The 11,604-nt window shown below is 50.1% G+C and overlaps 1 protein-coding gene across 1 annotated transcript in view; it reads right to left on the reverse strand.

The window, feature by feature from the left end:
• Window positions 1–272: 272 nt before the first annotated feature.
• The window catches only part of pdgfba (platelet-derived growth factor beta polypeptide a), a 16,723-nt gene continuing 5,391 nt past the window's right edge, over window positions 273–11,604 (reverse strand). The window contains exons 2-7 of the mRNA XM_079730854.1: window positions 5,543–5,648; window positions 4,707–4,769; window positions 4,369–4,565; window positions 3,198–4,239; window positions 2,763–2,903; window positions 273–1,193 (exon numbers count right to left, since the gene is read on the reverse strand). Of these exons, the coding sequence (XP_079586980.1) occupies window positions 2,767–2,903; window positions 3,198–4,239; window positions 4,369–4,565; window positions 4,707–4,769; window positions 5,543–5,648 (1,545 nt within the window). The 3' untranslated portion in view covers window positions 273–1,193; window positions 2,763–2,766. The remainder of the gene's footprint in view (window positions 1,194–2,762; window positions 2,904–3,197; window positions 4,240–4,368; window positions 4,566–4,706; window positions 4,770–5,542; window positions 5,649–11,604) is intronic.

Raw genomic sequence — 11,604 nt, forward strand, 5'->3', positions numbered from 1 at the left:
ACGCAAACGCACACACACATTCCTACAAAGCATGCACAGGCACGCACACGTTTCCCAGCTTGACACACACATACCACACATACAGAAATTTTGTGACGCATATCTAAAGAAACGCTAGTTAATCAACCCACACAGATCACACTCGGGGAGGGAGGGGCAGAAACCGACAGCATGTACTTTACCGTTTGGTCTTTATATTAAAAATAACATTCATGACAGTAACAGCGTACAACCAGTGATCAATAATCATAAAAACAAACAAACTGCGGCACCAATAATTACACTTAAGAACGAGGAAGATGCAGCATCCTCCATTGTTTTAAAATAAGTTAAGAAATAAAGACTCTTTTGTCGTTTTACTTTGCGAAGCGCTCTTCCCTACGTGGGGGGGAGGGGCATTACTATGGCAGCCCGGTCACCGGGACCAGGCGGGTATTAATGGCTGCACAAGCGTTCCACAGGGGCAGTACTTCTGGAGATTACACACTGGGTTTGGGTTAAATAGGTCAACAGCACAGGATCAGTGTATGGCTACTCCAGTGTTATGGTTGGATCTAGAACAAGGAAGAGTTTAGCAGTCAACTGTTTTGGCGTTGGGGCGGTGTGTTACTCTTTCAGCAGGCCGCCCAGTGTCTAATTGTTCTTGCATAATTGTTGTTTTTTCTTTTTCTCTTGCTTCTTTTCCCACACAACAGTGTCTGGTTCAGCAGTAGGGCTGCTACAGCAGCTCTGTTTGAAGACAACTCCCAGCAACAAAGCCAGGAAGCTCTTTGTTCCTTCGACGCCCAATCAGTAGTCAGACACAGCCAATCAATGGCTGTGCGTCGACGCGGGAGGACATTCAGCCACCCGGCCGTCCAATAGGCATTCAGGATTCCAGGTAAGGGACAAGGGGGGGTTATCAGGGCACCTATTCACTAGATTCATGATTCATATAATGTATAGGCCAGTCTCAAGTGTGTTATTATTATCATTATTATTATTCATAATCTAACAATTATGCTCTGTTCACAAAGAGCCAGTATGATTGCACATTAAAAGTTCAGTAGAAGTTAAAGTTCCAGTTGCAGGTTCAGTTTGAACCAAAATGGTGTCATCTTCTAGAGTTGTAGAGCCTTCTGCAGAAGGATCCCCCAAAAGTCCAGTGTTCCAGTTGTTATTGGCTCATCCTCACAGTCGCTTCACTTTGGCTTCTGTGGAAGGAAACAGGGTCGTGTCAAACATTGTCAAACAGAAGTGTCAAACATTTTGTAAATCTACCCACACAGTTTACTCCCTCCATTCTGTTCAGCCAACTCTTTTAATGAGCACATTGTCAGAGGCTTTTTATGTCCGGGCGCATTGCCAGGGAATTACATACACCCAGTACTACGCACACCCTTAGAGTGATACGCACACCCTTAGAGTACTACTCACACCCTTAGAGTGATACGCACAACCTTAGAGTGATACGCACACCCTTAGAGTGATACGCACACCCTTTGAGTACTATGCACACCCTTAGAGTGATACGCACACCCTTAGAGTGATACGCACACCCTTAGAGTACTACTCACACCCTTAGATTGATACACACAACCTTAGAGTACTACTCACACCCTTAGAGTACTACTCACACCCTTAGAGTACTACTCACACCCTTAGAGTGATACGCACACCCTTAGAGTACTACTCACACCCTTTGAGTACTACGCACACCCTTAGAGTGATACGCACACCCTTAGAGTACTACTCACACCCTTAGAGTGATACGCACACCCTTATAGTGATACGCACACCCTTAGAGTACTACTTACACCCTTACAGTACTACTCACACCCTTAGAGTGATACGCACAACCTTAGAGTACTACACACACCCTTAGAGTACTACTCACACCCTTAGAGTTCTATGCACATCCTTCACATCCACGGAAGCGGCACGGCAGTAAAACGGTCGCCGAAGACAATAGAAACCATTATAGTCAATGCAGGCTATTCGACTGGATACGGTCGCGGCAAGGCACGGAACCATCCCCAACCGGCACTTCGTTTACAATACTTGCCTCTTCTTTTTTTGAAGGTTGCCGGTTTGCAGCCGTGTCTCAGAACCCTTTTCCAGCCAATCCGTTTGCATTTGCTCTTGAATATTCATGTGCTCACATCGACCACTATGCAATTCACTAACAGGGTATTTTAATAGCATACAGTCTATCTATGGTGTCAACAGCTAATCAGTGGCAAAGAAGAAATGAAAGTCTGCGTCGATGCCTCGTCTATTCTCTAATCGCCATTCCAGTGTCGCGAGCGGAACGCGACATTGCCATGACATCTAGAAATCATACCGTATTTAATGGGTTATAATATTGATGTATATATATTATTATTATTATTATTATTATTATTATTATTATTATTATTATTATAACTTTATTCAAGACACAGGAAGGTCCATAAAGATGCATAAAGATAAAGATGTTGATTATAACTCGTGAATAATATTGTATGAATCATTCCAATCATTTTTACAATTCATATATTATAATATATCATCCTGAGTCATCAGCCGGAACGTGTCCGGAAAGCTTCTACTGGGGATTGCAGTACGGAACACAGCCGCTTTGCCGCCGTGGCGCTTCCGTGACGGTTCAGGTGGAAGTTACAACGTACTACGCACACGCTTAGAGTGAAAGTCACACCCTTAGAGTGATACACACACCCGTAGGGTACCTTCCCCCCTGTTCGGAGGGGAAGGTATAAGGGTGTTTGGAGGAGAGGCCTCACCCGTCTACATGATGATGGCCCGCATGGCCTTCTTGCTGATGCGGTTGCGGTGCTTCCTCCTGCGCCGGGGCGCTGCCGGCCTCCTAGGGGTCCGCGCGGCCGTGGACAGGGGCCGGCGGGTCGGACCCTCCAGGGAGACCACTGGGAGGGGCACAGAGAGAGAGGTCTGGGTCATTTATTGTCCACTGGGATTGTCAGAACATTTTCTAATTCTTAAAGGGGACATATTATACCACCCGGTGTGAGTGTGATTAGCCCTTACAAGCCAAAACGGCTTGTAAGGGCTAATCACACTCACACCTGGTGGTATAATATGTCCCCTTTAAGAATGGAAAACATAACTTTCTGGCTACAAAGTGTTTATTTCCACCCCCATTTAAGTCCACCAAGACAATACAATATGATACATGCTTAGACACACACGTGGTGTAGTACCTGCTTTAGACGCGGTGGGCTTTGGTCTGTGCTCAGGAAGGTGGTCTGCGGGGTGAGGGTGATGAGGGTCTCCTTGTACAATCTCAAGAAGCTTCTGTCGCCTCTCCTCCTTGCTGAGAGCATGCCCCCCATCCGTCACTCCAGAGTCCTTATCCTGTCGCCGACTGGCTGGAACCACGACACCCTCCCCGCTATTGGTCGACCCGCTTTCCTCCTTGTCAGATCCTTTACTATGATTGGCCGAACCAGTCTCTTTCTGTCGGTCATTGTCGACCCTGACGTGTTCCCCACTGGCCGTCTGTAAGGCCGGCTCCTTCTGATTGGTGCTGGCCGGTGAGGGGGTGGGGTTCCATTCTGGCCTGTGATTGGCCGGCCACGCGGCGCTGCTGGGTGGCGTGGAGGCGGAGTCCCCCTGGAAGGAGTTGAGCCTGTACTGCTTGCTGGCATCAGGCCTCTGGCTGTACTGGGGGTACTGGGGATGGTGGGGGTGGTTGTGGTGCCTGGGTGGCAGGGGCTGCTGATGCTGCGATCCAGCAGCGTCCCGGGCCCCCCCCTCGGAGCCGCTGCCTGGAGGGGGCCCTATGTCCTTGGAGCCCTGGGGGCCCAACGCTCGGGCCCCCGCCCACACCAGGCCGCCTCCGGCCCCTTCGGTGACGGGCCGCGTGACGGCGGCCCCTGCTGCCAGGGTGTAGAGCGGGGGTGCGTGGTGGTCCCCCGGGCCGGGGGTCCAGCGGGCCAGCTGGGTGTAGCCCCCCTGGGGCCACTGGCGGGTGGCCGGGGGCTCGCGCTCCTCCACCGTCTGGAACTGCTGCTGGTTGTGCTTCTGGTCGTCGTGACGATGGAGCTCGGCCTTGGAGGTGGAGCTCTTGGGGGGCGTGGCATGGGGCTGGGGGTAGGGCTGGGGCAGGGGCTGGGGCTGGCTTGGGGGCAGGATTGCACGGGGAGGGGCCTGGAGCTGGCACCTGCAGCTCAGGTGGTCCTCCACGGAGATGATGGCCTTCTCAATCTGAGGCTTGGAGTTCAGGTACTGGATCTTTACCACCTGGAGCGGCACAGGGGACAGAGGACACCCATTTAGTGTGTGCACTCATGTGCATGTGTATTCCTGTGTGTGTGCGTGTGTGTGTGTGTGTGTGTGTGTGTGTGTGTGTGTGTGTGTGTGTGTGTGTACCTCAAGGTCTCTGGTGCTCGTGATGGTTGGGACACATTGCATTATCTGGGAGTTGCAGCAGCCAGAGCAGCGCTGCACCTCAACACACGGCGGCCACAGCATGAAGTGGGCGTTGCTGAGGTCGTGCATGGCCCGGGTCACTTCCTGTACCTCCGTCCGCACCTTGCACTCCGCTATGACCGCCTTCGGGGCCTCATCTGGAGTGAAGAGGGTTCGGTTTAGTGAATGAGAATGAGACCAACTTAAAGCAGGCTGGAATACAAATGGGCTGACCGACACAGTGACACAGTTAGACTGACAAAAGCGTATGGTGCATGGCACGAATGAGTGGTCCTTACTCAGACTCCTGGTGAATCTCCCAGGGTGATGGTCAGATGCGTCCTGCTCTTCTTCCTCCCCCTCTATAAGATGATGAAGGTAGCACAGCCAGAGTGACAGTGAGGAGACAGAGAGGAGATTTTTTCAATGAATGAAATGGAAGCAATGTGAATGGCATTCAATCGTCAGTTGTTCGCTGTGAACTTCTGCGTTTCGTGACACATCGTAATGCTGCCACGGCGACCTGTTTCCAGCAGCGCCGAGTCATTGTTCAAAGCACAGAGAAACCTCCCTGCCCTTCTCCTCAATAAAACAATTACTGCTCTTTTTCTGCCACACTTTTTCTCTGCGCCCCTAGCTACGCGGAGAACAGAGACAAGTTAAATATAGCATGTGTGTGTCTATGAAGTCCCGCTCCATCGCTCTCTAGAGCTAATTATATTCAGGCTGAAGTGGCTCTTTTTAAATTACAACCTGTGTGTGTGTGTGTGTGTGTGTGCACCAGGGTACAGTTAGTACCCGATTACCATACAGCAACGTTTAGCAGCTCGTTAATGTAAATTTGAAGTCCTGGTGCGCAGGGTCGTTAGGACAAAACCCGTCTAGAGAACTCCTCGTGTAGAACTCATGCTGCATGAGGTTAAGGGAGTGTGTGTGTGTGTGTGTGTGTGTGCGTGTGTGTGTGCGTGCGTGCGTGCGTGTGCGTGTGTGTGCTAGTGTGTGTGTGTGTGTGTGTGTGTGTGTGTGTGTGTGTGTGTGTGTGTGCGTGCGTGTGTGTGTGTGTGTGCGTATGTGTGCATGTATGTGTGTGTGTGTGTGTGTGTGTGTGTGTGTGTGTGTGTGTGTGTGTGTGTACCTGTGAGTTCTCCGGCCTCTAGCCTAAACAGATGCCTGAGGTCCTCGAGGGAGGAGATGGGGCTGTTCCCCACCAGGTCCTCCAGGTAGCTGGGTATGGGGTCGCCCTGGAGCAGAGACAAAGAGAAAGGATTATTAATCATCGTTCATTATTATAATGTTTTGACAAGCTTTGCCAAGCTCAATATTTTTGGTGTCATGCTCCAAATGTTAAAGAAACAGAGGGATACAGACAGGCATATATAGACCGACAGAGATCATTAGACCTGGGTTGGTGAGTATTATATTGTACATAGAACTAGATAAACTGTGCGGGAAGTAAGGAAGACAAAGAAAAACACCTTTGCAACGACTTTATTCAACACCGCAGCCGATAAACATTGCGCTCCTCCAGAGGGATAGCCTGAGGTCATGGTTCACAACTTGGGGTTGTGGTAGGTCATGACACACAAATATTACTAACACTTATCTAAAGTCTGATGGCAAACGAGAACAAATCAGGGTGAACATTTATTTATTTAGCTTTACATTGATTTACTATTGCTTGGGGGCTGGAACTGTAGCCGGTTTTTCAGATCCACACCGAAACCTCCATCTTGCACTGGGAAATCAATTCTTCTTCTGAAGAACACATCCCTGACAGCACAAGAAGCACTGGGCAGCGGAGCCCTCTCCGGCCCATGCCCTGTGCGCTCTACCCCTGAGGTTTGGCCTGGGTCAGAGCATATGTTTAGGCTGACAGGGTTTTTCTCTGCCTCTCTGCGGGGACACACTCCTAGCCCCGTCTGTTGTCGTGTCGGACATGTGACATTGAGTCTTTTTTAGTTTTCTCTTACTTCTTCAGGTTGTGATTGGAGAGCAGCAGCAGCGAAGGAAGGAAGCAAGCACTAAGCAAGGAAGGAAACCATATTCTTTGCTCTTTCCATCCCATGATACAACTTCTTCATACCGCTTCTCAGAAACAAGAGGGTGTTTGCACTTTTTCACAGCGAAAGCGGAACCGTGTGAGCAGAGCGAGAGACGGGGACGAGAGAGACAAGGGAGATGAGGAGACCTTTGTTTCCCCTCAGAGCACCGTGTCTTTCATAAGTTCCTCCCTCAGAGCCGTTCAGCTGTCAATCAGACAGACGGAGAGATTGGCCCACAGATGGAGTGACAGACGAGCACTGATTCTTCCTCGTATTCCGCCACATCCAACAGACTCTTGCTCCAGTTTCACTTCCTCCTCGGGAGGAAACAATGGCTGTGATTGGTGGTCTGTTGTAACTATGGCGAAGACTGCCGCTGTCACCACTGTATCTATCAAAACACTGGCGTGTTAAGCTGTGGGGGAGCCGACGCTCTCTCCCTTTTACTCCCGATCTCTCTCTCTCTCTCTCTCCCCTCCCTCTTAACAACTGATCTCTATCTCTCGCATTGCGAGTTCAGAAGGCGCTGCGTCGGCACAGTTGTGTCGCGTGTCATTGAATGACTTTCAAAGATTGCGCCTTCCGGGATTTCACATTCACTCTCTCTCTCTGAGTGGAGACGGCTGCAGAGGGCTGCTCCACTCTCCTCCACCCCTTCCCCTCCCCCTGTCTTGACTCCGTGACTCTCCTTTCAGTTTCCTTACTCCCTCTCTCTTTCTGTTTATTCAGTCCCTTTTGTCGTCCGAATTCCTCCTCTCGTCCCATGTTGTCCTTGTCTCTCTTCCTGAGGGGAGGGATGCTGAGTTTGTGATGAGGTTTCACGCTGATCAAACTCTGGTTGTGCGCCGCAGCCCACCACATCAATGTTGTGCTTGGCTAATGGTTACGGGCCCCAGTTCTTGAGTAGGAGTAAGGACACGCCCGCTTCTGGGCTTCTTTCTTTTTTTATGTCAAGCTGATTTTTACCACAGAATTTTGACCTAGAATGAAGAGCGTTTGATGACACTAAGCTAACTTACCTAATCAATCAATGTTCAACAGTTCTCTTCAGCCAAGGTGAAGCAATATTGGCCTGAGATTTATTAACATAGCCATGTTAAGCCATAACCATCTAAACCGGAATGCATACCTTATAATTATCAGGGAAAAGCTGAAATACCAGCCATGAAGGGAGTGGATAGATAGTAGGGGTGGACTCAACTGACCCTGTTTTTGTCTGGTAAGCTAAAGCTTAAGACTGAAGGGACGGTATGGATGCTTTGAGCCACACAGACTGTCTATACCTACTTTCTTTGTGGTGCAGGTAGAGAAATATGTGCGGAAGATATGAATAAATTGTTTGGTTGTCTAACGGCACTATATTGGGCTTTTGTAATTGAGAAGGGAGGGAAAGAAATATCTGAGAAATCCAGCAGTCTGCTACAGGCCAAAGTGTTTCCAATGAGTGTTGCTGTGTCTGACCCAGGACTGTAGACGGAGGGGGTGAATAGGTTAGAGTTGTTTAAGGCTTCTTGTGGCGGGGAAACATTACTCAAGCACCGACTGAGGAAACAGCCAAAGTGTATTCCAGGATGTATGCTGCATATTGGAGGTGCGATGTTAAAATCAACGATCATGACGATGCTCACAGGATCGTCACCCTCCTCAACATCTCCCCTAAAACATGCTAACAATGCTAATGAAGCACTAACGCTGGCATTATGATGGTAGCACTGTGCTGTTCTGCCTCGCTCGTTTTCCCTCGCTCGCTGCTTCAACTCTCCATCCTCTTCAATGCCGTCTCCTCTCTCCCGGCCCCCCAGCCCCCTAACTATTTGTTTGTGTGCTAGGTGGGCGTCCTGAAGGACACCTGTTTGACTTTCACAGACCATTGGCTGACCCAGTTAGGTAAACACACACAGGAGCACACCCTGATGCATTTCAAAGTCGGCCCACCATGTCCTGATAATTACACACTTGTGCACGTGCACACACACACATTAACACACACACACACACACACACACACACACACACACACACACACACACACATGTTCGCTTCAGATGTCTCTGCAAGCTATATTTAAATGCTGCAAAAGCCACTGGTCAGACACACACATACACATACACATCTCAGGCACAAGTTGCATGCTGATTGTCACACAAAGCCCTCACACAAACCACACACACACACAAAGGCACGTGTTGCATGCACATGTAAAACAACGCACACATGCACAAACCCACTTTGCAAATCCCAAATGCACTAACCCATGCAGTGTTTGAGAAGGGTTTGAGAGGGAAGTGCAGAGAGAAAGACTACAGAAGTCTAATGGCTAGCAGTCGAGAGACAGGAATTGATGACAAGCTAATAACCATTGCACAGAAACACTAAATCATTGTCGATCTGACAAGAACTCAATGCCTACCTGTATGACATGTTGTACCCACATGTAAAGACCAAACCACACACACACACACACACACACTCAAACCACACACACACACACACTCAAACCACACACACAGATGCCGCGGACGGAGAAAGGAATGTTTCTGAAGCAAAGTCAAAAGTGATGCAATGTAGTTTCATGGGCCACTGAAAACCATGCATATACACACACCAACATCATTGTTTAAGGGCACCAACAGGTGAAAAATATAGAAATTGTAGGGTTCATGTATAGAAATTATTATTCTTAACTTGTAATCTTTGTACTGCTTGGGTGATAACCGCTAATTGTATTGTGTCAGGTCCTAGCCATACATTTAAAATGTACACATTTTATGCTGGTGAAGTACCGACAGCAATTGCTAAAAACAAATAGGATAATTGCATAGACATTATCAGATCCAGGCAGAAGATATATATAGCAACGACAACATTATATGTCACTCCTTTGATATGAGGATCCTTTCATGGTTTGTAATGTTTGTTCATAAGCAGCTCTTAAGACACCTACTAGGCTTTGCAGAGAAAGGCTTGGCATTTAAGTCAAAAACACAGTTAGAGTTATTGTCAATTCCAACAAATGTACAAGACAAATAGAAAAATCAAAATTTTGTTTGTCTCTGACCTCTGTCTTTGTTTCTGGAATACAGAAATAGGGACATTATACAAAACTACCATGCAAGGTCTTTGGGCCCTCCCCCAGAAAATAGTCTCATAGTTTCATAGATTTAATTTGAATGTATTCTAGTCATGTTTATCGCAAAATAAGAAACAGAAGGAACATTGTTGGATGATATTATATAACTGTCTTGTCTCTATACCAAAATGTATTGACATACATTAGCTTCTTGTTTTCTTTGTCCTTCTCTGTCTCATTGCATTGTGTTATGATCCGATTAGTAACTTCATCTAACTATCAACCTGCAGACAACAATCCCCATCTCACCGCATGTGTTATGACTAGTGACTAGTCATAAAATATTGACTAGTGACTGTAATGTTTGGATGTGGATAGTGAATTCACATCCAGACATTACAGACGATCACGTAACCCAGCCACGGAGATGGAAGCGGCAGATCAGGACTTTCTCCGAATACGGGAGAAGGTTGTCTGTCTCTGGCAGAAAAACAGGTAGAGTGGCATGGAAAACCGGGAGTCTCCCAGGAAAAATGGTGAGGGGCTGGCAAGTATTGTCTCGGGCAAGCGAGATGCTAATGCTAATGCTAACGAATTGTCACGTTGTGTGGGAGCGTGTCAGGGCATTAACAGCATTTAATTTATATCATTAATATTGTGGCGACCACGGGTGTGGGCGCCATGTTCCGGAGCCGCGGGGATTCTGGGAGCTGGGGTAGTCAGTTGACAAAGGGGGTTTTGTTGATTTGTTCTGTTGTTGGGGCTAATTTCTCGGGATGATGTGTGTTAATTGTGTGTTGTTCCATTGTTGTGTGATGTGTAGTGTGATCGGGACCATTAGTGAGAGTGTTGTGTGTGTTGGTCAGGTGTCCCGTGTTTCTGTTACGTTCGGTTCGTTAATAAAGGCAGTCCGTAGTCGTGCGGTGTATGGGGCACGGAACTGCATAATTGTTCATCCTGGGCTCCCGTCTCGTCCTTCCCGTGCTGCTCGCCACATTGGTGTCAGAAGTGGGATTGGCCTGCGCACGCGGATAAAGGATTGGGATTGACGGTCGAGCCCATGGAAGCCCCAACCGACGCCGACGCACCCTGCGTTGTGGGAGCGCAGCGGCCCACGGACAGAGAAATGGCAGCGGTCAACCGCCCCCTGGTGGCAAGGACGGCAGTGAAGCTGCCGAAGTTCTCCGGGGCAACGCAGCTTGAGCCGTACCTTACTCAGTTCCGGCTTGTTGAGTGGCACAACGGCTGGGGTGCCGGGGAGGCGGTCGTCCACCTAGCCCTGGCGCTGGAGGGGACGGCGGTGCAGGCGCTCCTGGACCTGGCCCCAGAGGACCAACGGGACCTCCGGGCCTTGATCCGGGCGTTGGAGAGGCGTTTTGGGCAGCGGGCGGCCGTGAACGACAGCCGGGAGCTGCTAACCAGCCGCCGCCGCCAGGAGGGGGAACGGTTGGGGGTCTACGACTTCCCGACTTCCCGACTTCCCTGCTGCGGCTAGGGAGGAACTAGCCCTTCATGCGTTCCTTCAGGGACTTTCCCCGCCGCAGCTGGGGCAGCACGTCTGCCTCATCATGCCCCCGACCCTCGATGTGGCCCTCGACGTGGCGGAACGGGCAGAGCGGGAGTTTTGCGACCAACCCAGCCTGCAGCCATCCACGGAGGATGATTGCCAGGACCAGTGTGGTCCGGCCAAGTACTGCTGCCGCCGCTGTGGTGCCCGGGAGGACGCGGCTGGGACAGCCCTCTCCCGTGGCACAGTGACATTCCAGTCTGGGCAGGACAAGGACCGGGTCCAGAAACCCAGGAAACCGGACCTCGAGCCGGAGCAGTGTCGGTGGGTCAAGGATTGCGGGCGCCGGCGTGGCCGTCGGAGGGCCAGGCGTCGGAGGGCGGCGGAGGATGGGGTGAACGGACGGCGCTCCAGCGCCGCCCTACGGCAGGAACTGGTGGGGGCCCCGATGGCGGTGGTCCCCGACCACACCCCCAGGACTAATAGGGACTGTTGGAGACGGGCGTCCCAACCAGGGAGGAAGGCTGCGCCGCAACGGGGCCGCCGCTGGCAGGGGCCAAGGCGGCGGCGCCGACCCC

This window comes from Pollachius pollachius (genome assembly GCF_949987615.1).
Source record: "Pollachius pollachius genome assembly, chromosome: 2".
In the NCBI taxonomy this organism is placed as follows: domain Eukaryota; kingdom Metazoa; phylum Chordata; class Actinopteri; order Gadiformes; family Gadidae; genus Pollachius; species Pollachius pollachius.